Source organism: Lepidochelys kempii, chromosome 1, assembly GCF_965140265.1.
Source record: "Lepidochelys kempii isolate rLepKem1 chromosome 1, rLepKem1.hap2, whole genome shotgun sequence".
Lineage (NCBI taxonomy): Eukaryota > Metazoa > Chordata > Testudines > Cheloniidae > Lepidochelys > Lepidochelys kempii.
The window spans coordinates 68,270,568-68,293,709 of NC_133256.1; the positions used below are offsets into that span (position 1 = coordinate 68,270,568).

The following is a 23,142-nucleotide window of genomic DNA, read 5'->3' on the forward strand; positions in this document are numbered from 1 at the left end:
CAAACAAAAAATGTTCTGAGAGTATATTAAAGAAATGTTAATACCAAGAACTAGTTGAAATAATCCTCTGAAAATAAATTCATTTTGCTAATAAGGTGGTTTGGTAAAATACAGGCCAGATTCTGATACTCTCACTCATGATAATAGCACCTTACTCAGCAAATAGCCTGCAGATTTCAATGAATTTACAGTGGAGTAATGTACTAGCCAAAGTGGGTGAATGTATCAAAATCTATATATAGTTGCACTGCATACCTTTAAAAAACAAGAATACTGATACTGAACCATTTAAGTCAATTTGAGCCTTGGCATTGATTCCAATGGGTGCAGGATAAGGTTCCTAAGAACAGTTTTGGAGTGTATTAATTTTTGGAAGTATTATGCTTTTTAATAATGTGCTATGAATTAAATTAAAAATGAACAAAAGAGTAAATACCTAGGTAATGATGAAAAATTGCTTGTAAACAGAGTGGTACTCTGCTTTATCATTAAAATGTTAGCACAGAGAGAAAAAGTTATTATGAAAATATATAGCTTTAATTTGCAGACATATAAACACTTTTGGTACAGTACAGACATATGATGCCAGAAATCAAAATGATTAGTTTTAAGCATAACACTTATTTACCTTGTTTACACAGATAAATTTGATGTAACCATCATACAACAGATAGTTCCCAGCTCTTACAATTAAGTGAAAATGATGCATCACTGATAAACCTGCTGCTTTGTTGCAGAGGATGCAGCAAAGAATAAATTATCAAGAAAATATGCCACCAGTCTTACAAATACGATTTTGGAATTGATCCAAAAAACAAAACCAATGAAAAGGAGCCTGGAATGGTAGCCAAAAAAAGGCAGAAATCAGATCTTTCACATGAAATACCAACCCAGAGAGGAGCAATAGTCAGTGTAAACTAACTAAAGTTCTAGAATTGCTAATAATGTGAAGTGTTTTTTGTTTTCATCTGACAGATTAGCATCAGAAGTATCACATACAAATATCTGTTACACAACCAAAGTGATGGAATATGACTGACAGCTTGCTGGAAGAATAAAAATATCAACACTTTTGGGACAACGAAGGATTTAGGCATTCCCTTTCTTCCTTGCATCTGGTCATATTTATTGAGATGGACATGTATGTGTGTACATTTGTTGTAAGAAATAGTGAATACATTTTTTCCCTAATAACGGCAAGTAAACTGTTGGAGCAAGGGTCGTTTGTGTGAAGATATTAAGTCCATAATAAGTGAAAGGTGAAGATGTTACAGCAGTTCAAATTCTGATTACATGACAATATTTTGCATCTTTGCTCAACAGGAATTGCACTTCTTGTTAATGCCTTCTCTATCATACTGTCTAAGCATTACTCATGAGGAAAAAATTCTGTTTGTTTTACTAGTGCATGTTTCCTCCTCTTTTTATCATACATCCAGTGGAATACACATTTCTTTTGTGTAAATATATGTATATCCAGATATGTTTTATATTAAAACCCATAAATATACTTTGCATTGATCTCATGGACGGTACCTCAAACAGTTCCCTGCACAGGAGCATCTGATGCCCTCTTGTGGTTAAAATGACTTTTTAAACTTAAGTTTAATGCATCATTGTCTTACCTTCCTCTCTCTGTATATTCACTGATATGATGGGTTTATGACAGCCGCAAATGATGTTCGTTTTTATAGACTCCTTGCTAGCGATTAGTACGAAGATTTCATTAAAAAAGCTGTAATCTGAATTTGACTTTAAAAAACCTGTAAACACCTATTTACAATTATAATATTATTAAGTTATAAATTAGTGGTCCTTCATTGTAATTACTGTCAACATACCCAATCTGGGCATTGTTCAAGGTTTGTTAGACAGCAGTTTGGTTTATCCACATGGAAACATCAAATATTAGAAATCTCCATTGGTTTCTTCTCCAACATATGAAGGTCAATTCTTCCATTTAGTGGGATTTGTACTTCCAAATTTTCATCTGCTCTGTGATGCTTTTTCCCTTTCCGTAAACAGATGTAAATGCCCATCCCAGTTACTAAAGTGATTGACCCCAAGCTTATTATTGACAGGGCTACTAAGGTAGGCACGCAAGATGGTGACTCCATTTTTTTATGCGTAGGCTCTATAGATATTTGTGGCTCTTTTTCCTCTATATTAATGTCAGGCTCCTTTCTTAACAAACTTTCAATATAGCTCTCATTGCTCACTGTGTCGTTTACAAAAAGGTTCACCATGACTGTGGAATGGAGGGGCTCTGGATAGCCATGATCGCTAACTTTTACCAGTAGCCGGTAGAGACCATAGTCATTCTGCATCAGTGACTCTTCCAAGGTGATATTACCAGTTTTAGGGTCAATCCTAAATGATTCAGGTCGTGGACCTCTTCTACCTATGATGCTGTACGCTATGACAGCATTCATGCCAGTGTCTTTATCTACAGCATAGACTTCTGTGATGGGAGAGCCAGGAAGAGTAGAAGGAAGTACCAACAAATAAGACGTATTAGACTGAGGAAACAAGACCAGTGGGGGGTTGTCATTAATGTCCAGAAGGAGGATAGTTATTTTAGCAGTAGAAGACAGGGCAGGGTCACCTCCATCAACAGCTTCAACCCACAAGACATAGGAACTTTGCTGCTCTCTGTCGAGGGAGACCTTAGCTCTCAAAACTCCTTTGCCAGTGTCTATCACAAAAATATCACTTCCATTTACAACTGAAAGGGCTACCCATCCATTTTGCCCTGTATCAGCATCTGTAACACTGATAACTCCAATTTCCCCAAAACCAGGAAAGTTTTCTGGTACAAAAAAACTGAAATCCTTATTGATAAATCTGGGACTATTGTCATTTTTATCCAACACTGTGATGGTGACAGTTGCTATCGATTCTCTGGGAGGCAATCCAGAATCTATTGCTTTAACAGTATATCTGTATTTCTCTTTTTCTTCTCTGTCCAGCTGAGTGGAAACTGTAAGAACACCTGTAGTTTTATCTAAAGAAAAATATGAAGGGGCATCAGGCCCTAGAAAATAGGAGACTTTCCCTCTCTCTCCACTGTCAGCATCCGTTGCATGCAATTTGGTCAAAAAAGCATTGGGAGCATTATTTTCTTCAATAGATAATTCTATTAATTGTTGAGGGAAAACTGGTGAGTTGTCGTTATCGTCCAGAACCTGCACTTTAATGATCTTGTTTACATGAAATCCCTCTGAGTTCCATGCAACCACTGATATTTCATAGAGCTGCTGCACCTCGTAGTCTAAAGGCCTTGTAGTCTCTAATAAATATTCATTGTTGTATGGTTTGTATGGTGACAGTTTGAATGGCCCATTGCCATCCAAAAAGCAATTCACTTTATATTTTTCATCTGGGTCTTTTATGGTAAAAAATGCTATTGGTGTGTTAACAGGCTCCAATTCTTTCAAGTAAACCACACCTTCTACTTCATTAGCTATAAAACGAGGGACCACTTCAGGGGGTCTCAACATGACTTTGATGATGGACACCAGCACAGTGATCACAGCAGGGATACAACCAGGACCATTGGCCAATATAGTCAATCTATGGAGCCGGGGAGCATCACTATTGATTTTACTGGAGAGCTTGATCGCTCCTGTACTTTCGTCCAGGTGGAACAAGTCTCTTGATGGCTGGGGGACTTTTTGACTGTAAGAGTAAGAGATCTGGGCATTGGATCCCAGGTCCATGTCAACTGCGTGGATGGTGGCCACGTGTGTCCCTACACTGGAATTCCCATAGACGGTGACATTGAGTTGGGAGTCACTGAACTGGGGGCAGTTGTCGTTGATGTCACTGATGCCAATGGTGAGGGTGGCACTGCCCAGCAACGGTGGGGTCCCCCCATCCTCTGCGATGATGAGGGTGACATACTCCTCTCTGGCCTCCCTGTCCAGGGCCCCCATAACAATCAGGTAGGGGGTCCTCTCCCCGCTCTCATTCTCCTCCACATCCAGGGTGAAGACCCCATAGTCATCCTGAAGGCGGTAGGTCTGGACCGCATTGGTACCAAGGTCAGGGTCGAGGGCCGGGTGCTCTATGGCCAGGCGGGTGTCGACGGGGGCATTCTCGGGCACCCAGAGGCGCATGTTGGGCACGGGGAAGTGTGGCGCATTGTCATTGATGTCACGGATGGCAATCTTCACCTTCACCAGGCGGAAGTGCTCCTGAGGCAGCACCAGCACGTCCAGCAGCAGCAGGCAGGGCTCTGAGGACGGTGCCAGCAGAGAGGCAGCTGAGCCGATGCCAGTCTCCAGGCACAGCGCCTCGCGGTCGATCTGCAGGGCTGAGGTGTGCAGCTCCCCCGAACGGTTGTCCAGGCTCACGTACTGGCCGCCCAACCCCTGAGAGGCCAGGCTGAAGGAGAGCACAGGCTCCCCGCGACGGGTTGGCGGCCCCTCTGCAGCCACTCCATGTAGCCGCAGGTCCTGTGCCAGGCTCCCGATGAGCACCCCGGCCGGCAGCCCCTCGTTGAGGCTGTAGAAGAGCTCGGTGGCGCGGCTGTAACTGGCGAAGCAGTTGAAAGGGCCGATGAAGAGCAGGAAAAGGAACAAATGCTAGGGAAAGAAAGGCACAGGGGATTAGAGAGGGACTGTCCCTGGCATATGCCCAGCCAGCCCACCCTGCCCACAAGCTGCACCACAAATACAAAACCGCCTACCCACAAATACACCACTATGTGAACCACAAATACACCACCATCTGTAGCCCAAATACACCCCAACTGCACCCTAACTACATCACCATCTGCACCACAAGTACACCAGCTAAAAACCAGTCACCTGCCCATCTATGATCCAAATAGACCACCAACTACCCACAAATACATGACCTTCAGCACCACAAATACACCACTACTACCCCCCAAATACACCATCATCTGCACCACCACCCACACTCCAAATACACACCCATCTGTGCCCCAAACACACCACATCACACCATACTTTGCACCCCAAATGCCCCATCTGCTGAACCATCACCTGCACCCCAAATACACCACCACCTACATCCCAAACACACCATCTGTGGCCACAATACATCACCATCTGAACCCCATATCAATTATACCACAAATACACCACACTTTGCACCCCAAATACACCACCACCACCTGCATCCCAAAACCACCAGTCTAGACCCCAAATATATCATAATCCTACTCAAAATATACCATTTTCACCACCATCTTTCACTCATATTCACCACTATGTGCATTCCAAATACCCAAACGTTTGCCCCCTAATTACACCACCAAATACTTGAGCTCCTGACCTCAAATACACCCAAGCCATCTGCAATATCTGTTCCTCACACGAACCCATATAACAATGTGCACCAAATACACCCTCTGCACCCGAAAACGGACACGTGCACCACTTCCCACCCCCCCCAAAAGAAACCGCCTGCAACAAATACACCACACACTGTGCACCAAATGCATTATCCACTTCACATAGACAGTCTACACTGCCGCGTCCATCAAACAGGTCATGCACACCAACTATCGTAAGCAAACGGACCATGTCACAAATGTGCCTATTCCCCTCCGATGGTCCTGTTGCACAACTCCCAATGCAACCCGGTGTACAGCAAACAGATTATGCAGGGACCCTGTAGCGAAGTTTACCATCAGCACCAAAACCCCCTCACACAGAGGGGCAAAAGGGCTCCCCGTTCATGTTGCCCACAGCTCGGTGTTCGAGTTTCAATTCCCGTTTAACAGGTCAGTCCTGATCCTCACCGGCCCCCTTCTCCCTCCGCAGGACTCACACGAAACGCCACCAGAAGCGCCTGAAAAGAGTATGCAAAAGGACTGGCCCTTTCTGATTGCCAGGCCGGCCTGTAGCTCTCTGCATTTGGAAACGGGTTCGCTTAACTTCGTCTCCAGCCTCGGGGAGTTCTTCTCCCCTCCATTTAAAGCCATTCTCCGTTCAGTGTCATGAACGGTTCTCTAACCTAAACAAAGACCCCCCCCTCCCCCCCCGGCTTTGACTGCTGTTGGTAGAGGTGCTCCAGCCAACAGGACCCATCGATCGCTCCCGGTGAAGTTTAGATCGAGCTAGAGCATTTGCTTCTTCTTCTTCTTCTTTCTTTTCTTTCTTTTTTTTTCCCCAACCCAACCGCTTCTGCTGGGCACGAGCTCACAACTTGCAGGGCTGCCCCCGCACACGTCCCCTACCTGCAGGCTCCTGGGGCTGGTGGCGCGCCCCGCGCCGCGGAGGTGCCCCATCTCCGGCTGCCGGTGCCTGCTCCTCGGGAGCCAGCTTGTCCCGAGGGCTTGCGAGCGCCTGCCCGTCCCTTGGTAGTTCATTCCCACTGAAACTGCAGTCATTTCGCGCCTGGTGGGAAGGCAGCAGAAGACACGCCCCCCGCTCTTCATGCAAATCGCTGGGAGAACTTCAGCCAATAGTCGCAGGCACAGCAATTAAGAAAAGGCTCGGGTGGGGGGGAGAGGCGGCGCGCGAGGGAACGAGAGGCGCGGCGGCTGGCACCCTCTCCTGCGGGCGGCCGCGGGCGGGGTACAGGAGGAGCCCCGCGGCGTGGAACGCACCAGCCCACCGCTGGGCTTAGCAGCGTCCTCGCGCGGGGCTCTGCCCGCTGAGCTCCCCCTCCCCAGCTGCAAACCCGTCCAGAGGGAACCGCGGTCAACAGGCGCCACCCCCGGTGCGTTCCGCGGGGACAGCGCAGACTGTGCCCTCGGGCTCGCGGCCGCCTTTCAGGGGACGCTCTCTTTGCAGACTGGAGTTTGGGGGCGGCCAGGAGGCAGAGGGATGCAGCCAGTGCCGCTGCCCTCCCGGACACATGGCACTGCGTGTCACCCGCCCCAAAGCGCTGCCCAGAAATGCGGGACAAACGGCCGCGACCCGGATTGAAGCTGGTAGGCAGGCTGGGTTGTAGCGCTAACCATCCCAATCTAAATTCATCCAGCCGCGGCAGGATATGCAGTTATATTTTCAGCCTGAGCTCCCAAGGGGTTGGGGGCGGGGGAGAGGGCAGTCCTGTAAAATCGGGGTGATCCGCGTTTTGCCTTCCAGCTTTGGAACCTTGCTTCCTTTTAGTTAAAGAATAATCAGTTGGATCTGAATCTATAGGCTCATTGGAACAATCCAATTTCTATCATGTCAGGTCTCTGATAATGTTCCCAATACAGTTTGATGTTTCCCTGTACTGCTCCCAACTCCTCTTTCTGCTTCGCGGCAGAGACTCTGGGCCTGATTTTAACTTTTTATACCATCCTTTTCAATTAGACGGTTGTTGACCTCCTGGAACCAGCCATCTAGCTGCTCCTAGGGACCACACTTCGCCATGTTAAGAGTTAACTTGGCCAGAAAGGTTCTACTCGGAGTTTGTCGCCAGGGTGCCGCCTCCACTGGGTGAAGGTCCACATCCACATTTGGTTAAATCAATCCAGGCTGAGTACTCCTGGATTCCTCTCTAAAACCTCACAGAGCAGCAGCTACTAATAATGCTTTCTACACCCGGCAGCTGGCTAGCAGACTTTGTCCCATCCTGACAAAAAATTAGCTGATGCCATTGTGTATGTCGAGACTGTCAGATTAAAAAACCTACAGCGCCAAGTGTTAGAGCCCAGATCAGCTGACTGGGGCTCACTTTGCTTCCGTTGTGAGGCTGAGAATTTCAATGTAGACGTTCAGACTCAGGCTGGAGTCTGTGCTCTGAGACCCTTTCCCTCACAGGGTTTCAGAACCCAATGTTTACACTGCAATTTTATAGCCCCACACCCCAAACCCCTCAAGTCTGAGTCAGCTGACTGGGGCCAGCCACAGCTGTGCCGCAGGTCTTTTATCATAGTGTAGACAGTATCCATTAATACATGCTTTGGTCATTTCCCAGCTGGACTACAGCAATGCAGTGTATCTAGTTATGCAGTCATCAGGCTTTAAAAACCTTCAACCTGTACAGAATGTAATGATACTTTTCCTTATCAAAACTGACTACTGAAAGTACAGCATATCTGCCATCTGCTCTTTCCATTGGCTCTCCATAGAATGTCAAGTTAAATTCAAGATCTCTCTGCCTTTATTTTTGAGGTGCTGAATGGTTTGGGCCCCCCAGATACCTGAAAGATTCTCTACTGACTATGGCTGACAGCTACATTTCTCAGGTACAACGGCGCTGTCACCACAAGAATAAAAGTTAGATTGTGTAGCAGACAGAGCTGCCTTGGTGGCAGCCCAGGTCTGTGGAACGCACTCCCCCAGGATCAAAGAACCACCTCAAACTTCTCTGCTTTCAATTCCAGATGCAAGGTGCAGCTCCTGAACCTTGCCTTGAATAATAAAAACACAGTGCAGCAGACAGTACATAAATAAATAAAATAAATAAATAATAATAAACAAAACAAAACAAAAACACGCCCCCCCCGATGAAAAAAAGGGAAAAAGAGTAAACCAGACTAAAAAAGATCAGTCTTGTGGTTGGATATACTTCTGGAAGGCACTCAGATATTACAGAGAATCTAAATAGAACCCTCTGACACTGACTCCCTCTGATACCTCAAGCAAGTCACATTAGCTTCTCTGTCTTATTTTCTCCAGCTGTAAAATACACAAAGAACAAGGATGTTTTTAGGATTTAGAGTCCAGTCCTGCTTTTACTGAGGTCAATGGGAGGATGAACAGGCCCTAATTTGTTCAGTAATTCCCATTGAAACGTAGTATCACATTTATCATCCATACTACACCAAAAAATTACAATACCACAATAATCATATGTACCTCAAAAAGTAAAACGTGCTACAAACTAATGAACTTGTTGTATTTATTATTCACCAATCTCTAGGGTTCTGAAACCACGCAAGAGTATTTTTCCCTTATAAATTGTCTAGCTCTTTACCATTTTAGTCTAGCAAAAATAGAACAGGCAGTACGTACAGTGTATACAGTTCAGAGGATACATGTATAATTTAAGGAATAAATCAAATTACTCAAGTGCCTTTCTAAATTTTCATCCACCTGCACAATATTGAAGACCTGTCAATACTAAAGGTGCTCAGATGCTCAATCCTTTTTAGTTTAGTCTAGCTGGATATAATGAGACCTACATCGGGTCTCCTTCTGGTCTACCTCTACTGGTTACCTAGGGTAGACTGTTGGGTCCACTGAAGTCAATAGGAGTTTTGCCACTGATTTCAATGAGGTCAGGATTTCACCGCAAAAGTCCATTGGTTAATCGTCTCAGAGGCAGTTTTAGGACTTTATGCAGAATGAGTTTGAGGCCTGCACAGAACTTCCATTGCCACTTTGTTCTCCTGGAGACTGATTCTCTCTTTCCAGACCCCCTTATCACAATGTCTACCCTTGTAAAATAGCTATCCATTTTGCTCCCCTCATTCTGCTTCTTAATCAGTATCTCTTTACATAGGCATGTGCCATCCACATCTTTGTATTAGCAACAAGTCCCTACTGATGACCAGTTTAAAGAATGTCAACATGCTATTACGGGAAGGGCAGAAAAGATTCAAAATAAGTAATTTTTTTGCTAAGGTTTTCTGAGAGTCTTTTCCAAAGCACCCAGAAATTTAATGGCTGATTTCTACAGATCTCCAGACTAATGGCAAATTTTCTACAGGGAAACATAAGATTTTTAGTAGTCGTTCTTTCTATTTCAATAGTAGGAGATCTATTTTAAAGAAAAATGTATTTTTACCTTGCCTTTTGCTATGTATAGTCCTACTGACACTAAGTTTACACACTTTTGTCAGTAAGATAGCACCTCCCAGAATGCTGTAACTCAGCCAACATTCTGGGTGTGTTATAATTAGGCAATACGAAGGAACACGTAGGTACCCTTCTGTGGGATTGTTTGCCTCAGGTGAGTTAGGAGGCACGAGATAGAAGATTAAGTGACAAACCACCCAAGAAGCAGAACAATTATATATAAATACATTAGCTGGGTTAATGCTATGGTGAAATACAAATGATGAAATGAGTGAGAGATTCACAACAGTTATTCAGCTTTATTGAAAGGGAACCCTGAAAATATTGTTTTCAGCAAACCAGACACCTTGGGCAGTAAACTACTAATCCGTAAAGGATCGTCTGGATGAAGGGGCTACCTACAGCCCACCTCAGTCCCTATAATACAGCAGCAAACAGCCAGCTCCTTCTGCCGGCCTCTGGTTCTACTGAGACTCCCCAATGACTCTGCAGAGCTGGGTTGACAGATTCCCCAGAATCCCTAGCCTGGGTGTAAATAGAAGTGTGAATGGCGAGGCACTGCTTGGGAGAGTAAAATACAAACATGCCAGAGAAACCTACATGCCCAAACTCTGGCTCTCTACACACCCAGGCAGTTCCTCTCATGTCTACACTGCTTTTTTTAGCCATGTAGTGTTCAGCTGCCTCCCCGCTGCCAAAGCATTTCTCCACCTCAGGGAGAGACACCGGCTGCAGGGAAAAGCTCTGGTAGGGGGGAACTTACTGGCTCTCCCCCTGCCGGAGCCTTTCACTGCCGCATGTAGATATGCACCACTACACTTTTATTATTAGCAGAAGAAGCTGTCTATTGTCTTGGCTCTGGGCAAGGAGAATGACCCGCATCCTGCGCTCCCCAGGAAAGAGTCTTTTTGGGTGGCAGAGTCTACTGGTGGGAAGCTGAGACTAGTGCCCTATGCATGACAAGTAATGGTCTGATTTTCAAAAGTGCTGCGTATCTGGTGCTTCCACTGGTTAGAGTGTGAGCTGTGATTGCTCAGAATCTTTGTAAATCAGGTCCTAAGTGACCAGCCAGTCCCCATGATAGAGCAATGGACAGGGGCAGTAAGCCGCCACTTCCCCTAAAGATACCAAAAGTGGTTAGGAGTCCTGGGACCAGGCTGTGAGAAGCAGCTGTGGAGCTGGAGGGGTATTATTTGCTTCAGAGTTTGTAAACCCCAACTGTCTAGTCAAGCCTGCAGGGGTTGATTTGTTACAAACTCTTGCAAAATGAACCTGCAGGATTCAGTTTATAAACCTCTCATGAACCCATCCCTGGAGCAGTCATACCTCTTTACTTTGAAGCTTAGTTGAGAGGGGATGCCTTTCTAGTCTGCTCAATATCTGTTGTGGGTTGAGCTAACCCTGAAACGGAAAGACATCATAAATTTGATTTGTCAATCAGTGTGAAGAGAAAAAGAAACTGAGCAAAACTTTTGCACAGCACTTTAATGTACTGCATTCCCAAACATTTTTTGAAGTTTGAAAAACATTCTTTTCTTTGGTTATTTTAATTTGTGCATGTCTTCAGATTTCCTCTTTTCTGCCTGGAGTAGAAGCAAAAATGCTGTGGCATTGTGAAAAAGATTACCCACAATTCATTTCCAGTTTGATCACAACAGTGTTCTGAAAAGGAAAACTAATTAAACGTTTACTAACTAAGTGCATGTATGTTTCTAAAACTAATTAGAAGGGAGGGATTGACTCAGATTGTATTCAAACTCTTCTTTTATACTAGGGTTTTTTACATCATATTACAGAGTATATTAGCTTCAATTTCACTCAGTTCTTGTGGAAGCCTGTAAATAATAATGATATGATTTTTGTACCATAGTAGCCAAAGCAAAGGCTGTGATACAGTACTAATATGATACAGCTGAAAATTGTTAATACCATAAGTCTTTCATTATATTGCTTATCACATTAGCACAGGGACAGCATTCCAGCTTCTGCCAGCTTACTTTCTACACACTGCCTGTAAGTATAAGGGACTCATGAATATTTAAATGTTTGTGAATAGGGTTCTCATTGACATTAAGCCACAGCTTCTGAGCTGAAGTTGCAGCCTTCTCATGCCAGAAATCAGATTTTCAATGAACATCCTGTGACTAGCAATGGAACACAGCACATTAAAGGATCACTGTGACATGCCTGGTAGTTATCAGATCATAGAGGTATGTGCCTACTGGGCTCCGAGTAGCTTGCCATGTGCCATTCGGTTCCTACTGGCCAACTAGCCACAGACTGCAATTCTATGAGACGGAAATGTTTTTTAGATAGTGGATATAATGCTGCTGCACAGCCCAGTTTCCTGTGGTTGCTGTGGCAGCTGCAGCTCCAGAAGTTTTCTGGCTTCTCCTCTGTTGCTTTCTCTGGATTGTTTTGCATATATTACCTTTTCAGACTGAGTTCCTAGCTTCACTTTGAAATACATGGAATGTCTTGTGATCCCATATGGAGGACTACATGTATTAGACTATATAGTATAATGTTCTAAGGTTTGCTTAATTGAAAATGGGTCCATTTGAATTTTCTTAGGACCGGATTCTGCCATCCACTCAGTCTTTAATCAGGCAAAAGTCTCATTAACTCCAAAGAGCATTTTCCTGAGCAAATGATGATATGTAGGATTTGGGCCAAACTGCCTATTTTCTTTGGACAGGTTAGTTGACCAGGTTTCAGAAGCTTCTTAGGCTTGGTTCACAAGACCCTTGTCTATGAAAATGTTTCTCAAATCAAAAAGGATGCACAGTGTCTCTTTGAACTGATGAAATGGCAATTGGCTATATTATTGAAGAATTATTTTAGATTTATTAATTATTATTATCATCAACCCAACGCTATACTGAGATGAGAAATCAACAGTGGTGTCCGTTCATATGGATCTCAGTGCACAGTCAGAGCCAATCTCACTGTTAAAGCTGAGCAATTAAGGTACAATATTTTTGCAAGTATTTGCTTGAACTTTTAAAAAGAATTTGCTTCATCTGTATTCATACCCCCTTTGTGATCACTTTTCATGTATACTATAGGAAACAAGTTTATTGGCCAGAATATCTGCAGCAGAAAATTTTAAGTGAACTTCACAGAATATGCATAGAAAGTTAATTTTCAATTTGTAATGTGATGTATTCCTGAGCATCATCTACTGGCACCTTCATTATTTATAAACAATCAGATATAGGTTATAATACCAGTGATTTCAAATGTGAAGTTAAGCACATGCATAAGTTAAGCACATGTGACTTTAAAGCTTCTGGGGAAGCCTTAGTTAAGGTTATATTCAGATTTGCACTTAAAGCAGGACTAAAATCCCTCTATTGACAATTATTGAATTTTGTCTCCATGTTTTATTCACTCACTCTTTAGCAGAGAAGTGAATTTTCCATAACATTTTTTGGCAACGTTGACAGAGGAAACTTTTAAAATGAGGATCTTTGGACATTTTCCCTGAGATTACATAGTATGGACTCATAGCTAAAAAACTATAGTCAACTATAAAGGAAACTTTAAGTTACAACACACACACAGTCTTGTAACAGTTCAGCTACATGTCACAAGTTAACTCTTACTCAAATACAAGACCAGATATTTCCCTTACAACTTCAGTTTGCTGACACAGCCATCCTGTCTCCCTGCCGCCTCAGCTCCCTTCCTCACACAGAACCTGGGGTACCAGAGATACTGGGTAGGTAGCAGGGGCTAAGAAGGAGGAGATGGATCTGGGTGGGACATAAAATGGAGATGAAGCTTGGAGCTCGTGGGAGGGTATACCTTTTTTCAGTTTTTGACTCAACACATTTTTTGTTAATGATATGCACGTGCAAATCACATGTGTCTTTGGGCATATATACAAATAAAAACACAGCATATCACATTGTTAACATTACACTGCAAAAAAAGATAATCACCACATTTACAATGATCAAAATAAAAGCCTTAGTAAGAAATAACTTGCTTAACAAGTAACATGGGTTATCCTTAAAGACAGAAAAACATTCTGCATTAACTGGTCTTCGGCAAAGGCCTGACTAAATATATTAGCTTTGCACTATGCCCTGAAGGTTAATAAACTTAAGCTCTGTCTAACCAATGGAGAAAGCAGATGGTTCTCCACTGAGACTGTCCTACCACTAGCCATTAGTTTTTTAAACATAGGTACCTTGCATGAGAGCAGATCGACTGACCTCATTAGTTTAGATGGTCAGCTGTGAGAGCCAGTCACTCAGGTATTAATAGGATACTACAAGTTGTATGGAAATACTGCATTACGCTAAGGCTGGGCCCAAATTATACAGGTTACTTCCTGTCTAATTACTGTATAATAGCAACACTTTGAACTATACCCAAAAGTGGACAGAAATTTGGCATAATCTGCAGACCCCCACTGGCATACTGTGCTCCCTCTGACCCACCCCTCAAAGCAACTGTGCTACCATTAAACACACAGATCTGCTCCCTTGGAAGTCAATGGGAGTCTTTCCATTGAGTTCTGTGGCAGGCTAGACCAGGCTCTAACTTGCAGCTTCTGAGGAGGTCTTTAAAGGGAGTGCGACGTTGCACTCTATATGATTTGATAAAAATATACTGATGAGTGTGAATATAATGTAACTGGAATATGCTTCATGCAAAAGGTCTCTTGTAAGGTATCATTACAAAGCTTATAATCCACTGAGTGTGATCATCCTATTTGTATAAATGTATCACTCTTTTATCTGAAACTAGAAATATGAAATATAATCCTGAGGTCCTATTGTAGTTATGCAAAGTGTGGGCCATTAATGGTGGTTTGGCATCTTAATGGCTCCCATTAACCAGGACAATTACCTGTAGATGGCTCTGTTTTACTTGTGAGTCTTCCTGTGTACCTGTGGGCTGGCAAGTGGGTAATGAAGTCTTACAGTGACATGTAATCTTGTCACCTGAACTGGAATCTATCTTTAACCTGGTGCTTTTCCATTGAGAAGAGGGGTGGAAACCCAGAGGGACAAAGGATTCCCGCCTTATGCAAAAGATATATAAGTGGGTGGAACAAAGCAAATGAGGTGGCCATCATGAGAAACCCCTAGCTACCACTTGAGCTGGAACAAGGGCTGTACCAGGGGAAAGGATTGTGCCCAGACTAGGAAGGCATCCAGTCTGTGAAAGAAACTTATTGAAACATCTCTGAGGGTGAGATTTTATCTGTATTCAGTTTTATTACTGTACAAGACTTAGATTGCATGTTTTATTTTATTTTATTTTTCTTGGTAATTCACTTTGTTCTGTCTGTTACTACTTGGAACCACTTAAATCCTACTTTCTGTATTGAATAAAATCACTTTTTACTTATTAATTAACCCAGAGTATGTATTAATACCCTGGGGGGCAAACAGCTGTGCATATCTCTCTATCAGTGTTATAGAGGGCAAACAATGTATGAGTTTACCCTGTATAAGCTTTATACAGGGAAAATTGATTTATTTGGGGTTTGGACCCCATTGGGAGTTGTTAAAGACAGGAACACTTCTTAAGCTGCTTTCAGTTTAGTCTGCAGGTTTGGGGCACGTGGTTCAGTGTGTCTGTATTGGAGCAGACTGGCGTGTCTGGCTCAGCAAGACAGGGTGCTGGAGTCTCAAGCTGGCAGGGAAAGCAGGGGCAGAAGTAGTCTTGGCAAATCAGTTGGCAGCCCCAAGGGGGTTTCTGTGATCCAACCCGTCACAGGGAGCTCCGTGCAGAATGTGCAATCTGGAAGTCAAAAGCCTGGATAACTGTGACAAAGTCAACATTTGAGAGGAATGGTCACAATTATGCTAAATACAAATGGGAAAAAAATATTTTTAGCCTCTGAAGCCCCCTGGCAGCCCAGGGCCATATGAGGATCCAAAAATAAGTAATAATGTTCTGTGCATTGGTACAAATATTAGTATTCATTAGTATAAGGTTGTACTTCCATACAACTTGCAGTATCCAGAGCTTCATAAGCAGGCATTAACATATTTTTGATTTTCACTTTCACAAATCTTAATATTATCTCTATATATGCATTAATATTGGGTTTTTTCATCTTCAACTATCATAACATCATGATACATTGATATATTTATTGACATCATTTTCCAAAAGACTTGGAATGACATACTTTTGGCATTCTTCAGACTAAGTTCTCAGTTCATTTGCACTGATTTATTTGACACTTCATTACATAATAGTTTTATGGCTACAGGTTTCATTATCACAAAAACTTTGTAATTGCCAGATTCTTAGCAGATGTAAATTGACCTAGTTCATTGAGTTCAAAATCTTTGTTGGGGAAGTGGAATGTTCAGAAAATTAACAATCGGCTATTGAGCCTCTTGTTGGTTCAAACTCAGGTCAGTTTTAACTATGGGTCAGTGAACACAATAATAGTTATTACAGGTCAATGAACTTTGTTAAATTTGAGGCTTTACAGACCTTTCAAGCTATTTTTAGAGTTTTCAATAGTAATTCATGAACCTTTTGTTCTGTAATTTGAACCCATATTTATTTTCAAGGTTGAGGTCATTTTTAATACCAAACCAAACATGTTTCTTATAGTTAAAGGGAATATATAGCCTAAATAAGGGATAGAAGAACTATAACTAAGCTAGGCTGACAAAATTGGATGGTATATATGCTATTTTTCCTTTTTTTTATTATATTTCTTCTCGCCCTCTCTATTTTTTCACCACTTTTCTATATTAGTTGTTCACTCTACCTACTCTGTACTTTATTTTCACCCTATTTATTGATCACTTCTCTTTTTTTTTTTTTTTGCCTAGCCTTGTCTAAGTGGAGCAGAAGCCCAATAATAGCTGAGTTTATCTTCTAGTGGTGTCTTCTGTTCAAGTTTGAGATGCATTCACAAGGTGTTATGTACTTGCTGACACTGTCTGTGCTGCGTGCTCTTAAGCAAAATGAGTACTTCATTCAACAGGGCTGTTAGCTTAGCACTTTTCTTGAGCCCTGGGGCCTCCAAGCACACATGTAAGTGTTCACAGGCTCAGAGACTAAACATTCAAATAATCAATAATAAATTCTTATCTTCACACCAGTTTCTGCAAAAGGGATCTACTGTGGGATCAGTAGCCAATTTTCATTGTTAATGATACTGACCATATTGAGGCCGGTCTTTGGGGCTCCTACTCACACTAAGCAGCACTTCTCACGTAGTCCAACTGGTTTCAAAATCCCAGTCTAGCCATTTTTAGTATGCTGGACTATTGAAAAAATGAGACATGATATTGTATATTGTAGCCAGATCCTTTTTAAAGTGGCTGAGCTATGCAAACACAAGTAGGAGAGTTTATTATGCAGCAGATTGAAAAATCCTTGAATACATTTGAAAGTTCCAGGAATATAGTTCACCTGAGAGGCTAGATTGCAACCTTTTGCACCCTACTTGGATTGCAGGCTGCCATGGGAAGGGAAATTGAAGATAAAGACCCTGTGAAGAAGTGGCTGGGGGGGGGGCACACAGGGTGGCTCTAACCCCCACTCATTGGCTAGAGTAGCTGGCTAAGTGCACAGCACGGGGTGAACAGCTCCACAAAAGGGTGAGGTAGTTGTTGCCCCCTCACAGCTTCAGAGCAAAGGGAGTCAAAGAGGAATTGTATGTGTCTGAACACAGCTTGTTCTTTGGTCTGATCCTGGGATGGTACAGTTAGGAACTGCCTCAGACTCAGAGTACGCTGCAAAGTTACAGGCTAGAACCTTAATGAATAATTTGAATTTATTTTTGTTATTCACCCAGTTTATAGGGTTGGGTGAAAAATTTGTGAAATGCATGTGAAGTTCTCACAGTTGTTTTTCAATTAAAGGAGACTTTTGAAAATGCTTTGTCCCACTCTAGACAACATTTTCTGCGTACTAAATGTGTGTGTGATCCAGGCAAAACCTAATTTCATAGGACAATAAAATAAGCATAAAAACCAAAATAAAGCCATTTTATATAGTATTCAATATAGATCAGCATCTCACTCAGATAATAACACTGTCCCCCAGATAGATGTGCTCCAGAATAAAAGTATTTCTAATGCAATGTACCTGTATTTTGTGATTGCAAATCAATGTTTACAGCTCCTAGAGAGTTATAGAGTTTAGTTATGAATCACAATGACCTCCATGACTTGAATTGACTTGAATTACCCCATAAGCTCTCCCACACATCCGAATCCCCAGTCCACTATAGTCAGATGCATGGAACAAAGAAGGGTTTTTATTTGGGTTTCAGTATAGTTGAAAATCAATAGATGTAGAACGGTGAAAAACAACTGTCAAAATTATATCTCATGATACAAATGTGCTAATATGAAGCCTAATTCACGACTCCGTTACACTGCTTTGACTTCAGCAGACATACAGTAGGATAAAACTAATATTACAGTATGGAGAAGTAGGCCCATGGTGTTTAAGTCAATGTGTAACACACATTGTTTACATTTGCTAGTGTCAATGATGTAGCAATTTCTCTTCATGGCCATTAAGCAATTTATTGTCAGTGATGCATTATATGTACAGTACTTAGATGCCTTTAAAGATGGTACAGTACTTTGAAGCTGAAAAGTGATATCAGTGCTACTTACATAGAAACTAAGAGACTCTCACACATTCCCATTAGTTCAATCTTCTCTCCTCTCTCCATTTTAAACACTTTTATAATTCTCTCTTTTCAGCTTCTTCTCTTTTCCCCATATTCCCCAACACTCTCTCTGTTCAATCCCCTTTTCTTTTACTTTCCCTATGACTTTTCTCTCATTCTGCAATATCTTTCCCTGCTCTTCTTCCTTTCTCTGCTCCCTTTTAGTCTCCCACTTCCCCCTCCAATCTCTTTTCTTCCCTCCCATTCCCACCTCCCCATTCCCTCTTTGCCTCATCTATCCCCTAGATTACTCTGCCCCACATTGTTTGTTCCAATCACCATCTTTGGTTGCAACTCCTCACCACCTCTTGGTGAAGCTTTGATTTTTCCAAGACACCTAATACTATGGTTTCTAGTTCTTCCTCACCTTTCAGCCATCTTTCTCTAAGTGCTCTCTCACCAACCTGTGCTCCTTTTCCCAAATTCTTTGTCACCCACTCTCTCATTTCCACTCTCCATCTTCTCTCTAAGCTTACATTAAATTTTCTCCCTTCATCCTCTTCTCCCAGTAACTCTCATTCCCACACAAGCTTTCTCTCATCATTATGGCCCCCACCCTCCTCTCCCCAAATCTTCCCTGATGTCTCATTTGACTTGAGGTTGCCAACAGAAAGCATTCTTTGCATGCCACGTGGTCCTCTCTTCTTGCCCAACCACCTCTGATCTTCATTGGGTGTGTACATGACATGGGCTATAGCTGAAGAATCAGTGTGGGACGCAGTCAAGAGGAGGCAGGGGCAAAACACTACTGCAGCCCTTCCTGCCATCTCACATTCTTGGAGGTGCAGAGCAATCAGGTTGATATTTGAGGGAGTATTTTGCTCTTATTCAGAATTAAGTACCTGAGGTGGCTGTCTATTTCCCCTCTTCCCAACTCAGACGCTGGTCTCATCTAGTTCTCTTTATGCTAACAAAGATTGCTGTGATGTGGGACAATGGCAGAAGGAATGATTCCAACATGGACAATGGATGAGATCGTCATAAAAAACTAAATGGAAACTTTAGTTGTTAGGAAACAGCTGGATAAAATTCCTCTCTGGAAGCAGCGAGAGGTAATTACATTCAAATATTGTGTGCATCTAACAAGGTTGTAGTATCTGCAATTGCAATATATTGTTCCACAAAAAAAGTTTGGCTTGACAACAGCTACAGAAGCATTCCTTACGAAAGTTTTTATCATCAATCAGTGAAGCAGTCCAGCGATTGTAAAGTAGGTTGAAGTTCCAGATCTTGGGCTAAACCGATCAGAATATTTTGCCCAGGGGTCTGGTTTGGTTTGACTTTAATCTGATTTTATCCCACTAACACTGCTACAATGTTAGGGGGAAATGAACTACTATACACCATAGAATGTAATAATGTATCATTCATAAAAAAAATCAACAATATCAAATAAACATACTTCAGAGCTGGAACAGCAGGCAGACAGGGACAAATAGGCACAAACTAAACACTTGCATTTGCTGGCATTACAATTAAAGAAGAATTCCAGTTGTTATAGAAATCAGTATGAAACCCTAGTCCACTTGGCACTAAGACAGAGACAGAGAAAAAGCAAGTCCCAGAAATCCAATCAGAATATCTCAACACAATAGCCTGTTCTGACAACATGCTTCTGACATTTCCTTTTAACATCTTTTTATTATTTAATTCCCAAACTATTGCAAAACAAAACAAAAAAAACCCCAAACACTTTGTTGTTTCCCAAGCTGCTGTCTTGCTCTCTGAAGAGCTAAGACTTTTCTTCAGCCCCCTCCTGCTTCAATCAGGCTCTGATATAACATGACGGAGATTAAAAATCACATTTGTTAGGAGAGAAAATGAAGCCACCTAGTCCCAGGGATGTTCAGTCTAAAGCCACAAAGGTCTGATTGCTTTTCAGCAAAGTGTGAAGTGGGAGAGGAGGGAACAAGCCCAAAGCTGATGTCAGAAGGAAGCTGCTTAAGAGACCTAATTTTCAGGGGAGTCTCCTGCCTTACTATGCCAAGCCAGCTTTGGTGGGTCTGACTCTGTAAGGATTTCCCCCCTTGCACTTCCAGGAGCAATAGCTGAATCTGAGTCAGGGACATGCCACTCAAGCATGGTTCTGCTTCAACGTGCCTCTCCTCCTTCCCCTGCTGGGACAGCTGGGTGGATGGTCTGCCCCTTTGTACTTCCTTATCACCTGCCTGGGTATCAGTGGCCTGAGATTCCAAAGTGTCTAATGCCACACTGAAGATGCTATGGATACCCACCATCTTACATCCACCCATTCACTCTGACCTAACATGCCCCTCTATATGCCAGTTGTTAATTCTGCATGCATGGGCCTCTGTAGGCCCAGGAGTGCCAACTCTACCTCCAGCCTCTCACATTCGAAAAGCCATAAATAAGGTTCCACAAAATTAAGAGATTGGCTTTAAAATCAGAAAATTAAAAAAAAAAAAAGTTGGCATATTTTTATTTGCTTTCTCATTTTTGAGTCTTTAGGGTTCACATTTTCCAGCTATTATCCACAAACAGAAAGGCTAGAAACCTCTTCCCCACTCCTCCCCCCGCCCCAATGAAAGCTGAGATTCTCATAGCATGACCTCCAAATCTGGGACTTTAAGAAAACGCACCAAATATCAGGAGACTCATGATAAAATTACAAAACTTGGCAACCCTGTAGGCCAGTTCAACATGATAAACTGGTGGGTAATGTGGGACAACAGAAAGGGAAATACTGTATAAGTAGTGAGCATTTAATATCCACACAACTTACCTGCTATGATTCTCCTGGCTGTTTGTATTTTGTTTTGGTTTCCTTCCGTTGTATTTTTTTTTCCCTGTTGCCTTTTCCCTTGTGACTGCATTGATGGAAATAAGTAAATTAATTTTTTTAACTAGTTACTGAAAATCAATAAAAAATTCCAACCGTTAAGATTATTTTAACTCATTTTACTGACGTGCAGAACAACAATTTAACCATACTCTAGATATAATTCATCCATTAGAGGATCTATTTGTAACTATGAGTTAACCGATCTGACTCATCTAGCAAAGCCCAGCCTTGATTATGAACAGCATGCACATTTTAACGTAGAATGTGCATATTGCATATGACACAACAAAAGGACTATGAGGAAGAGAAGCTAAACATAGGTATGCATTTATTAATGTTTTTAATACAAATGAATAACACCCTGTGCTTATATAATGCCTTCTATTTCAAAATGATTTACACACATTAATAAATTAATCCATATACCACTCAGATGATATAGGCAAGTAATAGTATTCCTTTTTATAAATTGGGAAACTGAGGCACAGATAGGTTAAGTGATTTGCCCAAGGTCACACAGGCAGAAATGATGGTCCCATGGTTAAGACCCTAAGCTGGGATTCAGGTTATTTGCATTCAACTCCTGGCTCTGGCACAGATTTCCTGTGTGCCTTTGAACAAGTCACTCTCGTGTTTCAGTTCCCCATCTATAAAAGTGAGGTTACAATGGTCTCATTTTTTCAGCCTTTGTACGTTTAGAGATACAAGAGACAAACTTTTCCTTGAAGAGATTACAGTCCAAGGCCCTTGTGATAGTTTTGGAGCTACTCTGAAATGAGTTGTGAATACTGTATGTTGGCCTGGTTAGTGGGATGTCTCCTGTATAAATAGAGTGGGATAACCCAATAGAGAACTGTCTGGGAAAAAGGGCAGGAAGAAAAAGAATGGCTCAAGAGAAGCCGCTTTTCAGCAAACTCTTTAGTGTTGTTAACGGATAATGCCAGAACTATTATGACTTTACCTCCTTTCCAGACAACCTACAAAACAGGTTTGGATCAGGACAGGAAAAGGCCAGTGAACACAGAAGAAGAAGAATGGGATTGTCTCTCAAGAGAGAGGCAGTATTTGTCCAGTGGAACCAGAATGAGACAGTACTCTGCTGGGGGGGCTCTGAAGAGGCTAGGGCTACCTAGGTTACTATTAAGGGATGGTAAGACTTCAGGTAAGATGCAAATAGACTGTTAGTTGTTTTGAAATCTGGTTTCTCTAGATGCTTTGTTTCTACTGCTAAAATAAACAATATTTGGTTCTAAGAAGGCTGTCTAATCATGGTGCACCAATGGCCATAGATTCCCATAGGGAAGAACCGTAGGTGTCCAAATTCAGTTGGACCTGGATTAGAACGGTGGATACACAGGGTACTATAGCATGGGTCCTGGTCTAGGAGCAGGAGAATTGCAAAATTCCATTCCCGGAGAGGTAAAGGCATGAGACCTGACACCTGAGGGAGGGCACTCAGAGAATAGAAAGGGGAGAGAGGGGCAGCTTGCCCTGTGCCTTTATGGAGCTGTGCGGAAGTCAGTGGGGCTCTACTTTTGTGGATACAAGGGTCAGCACATGCAGAACAGCTTGCTTAATGGTCTCCCAATCTAACTTAAAGCTTCTAGGTGCTAGTGGAATCCAAATAAGAATAGCCTGTGGTAGAATTAGGAACTGAACTACATCTTTAGTGTCCCAGTCCTATGCTTAGTCACAAGATCATCCTTTTTCAGTCTTTGCTTAAGTTCCAGGGTGAGTGTATCTTTGCTCTTTCTCAGCCTCCCCATCTGCACCCTTTCCAAGTGACAGGCCAACACTTCTCTTAGTGTGGAATCCCACAGTGCACCACCATTCCTCATCTGGGTCCCCAGGTCACGGCACCCTTGTTTACCAATTATACCCTCAACCGGTCCAGCAGGGATTTAGCCCTGACTTAGACTTCCCTCCAGAAAGTTAAAATGATACAAGCA

The 23,142-nt window shown here is 42.4% G+C and overlaps 1 protein-coding gene across 2 annotated transcripts; it reads right to left on the reverse strand.

Annotated features, from left to right (window-relative positions):
- Positions 1–540: 540 nt before the first annotated feature.
- On the reverse strand, positions 541–6,336 carry PCDH20 (protocadherin 20). Of its 2 annotated transcripts, none has more exons than XM_073346217.1 (2): positions 6,212–6,336; positions 541–4,586 (listed from the first exon to the last, which is right to left on the reverse strand). In XM_073346217.1, the coding sequence occupies exons 1-2, from the start codon at positions 6,260–6,262 to the stop codon at positions 1,902–1,904; spliced, it is 2,736 nt and encodes a 911-aa protein (XP_073202318.1). In that variant the 5' UTR covers positions 6,263–6,336; the 3' UTR covers positions 541–1,901. The 2 variants fall into 2 exon arrangements, with proteins under 2 accessions (XP_073202318.1, XP_073202322.1); XM_073346221.1 differs by lacking the exon at positions 6,212–6,336 and adding an exon at positions 5,660–5,747.
- Positions 6,337–23,142: the final 16,806 nt, after the last annotated feature.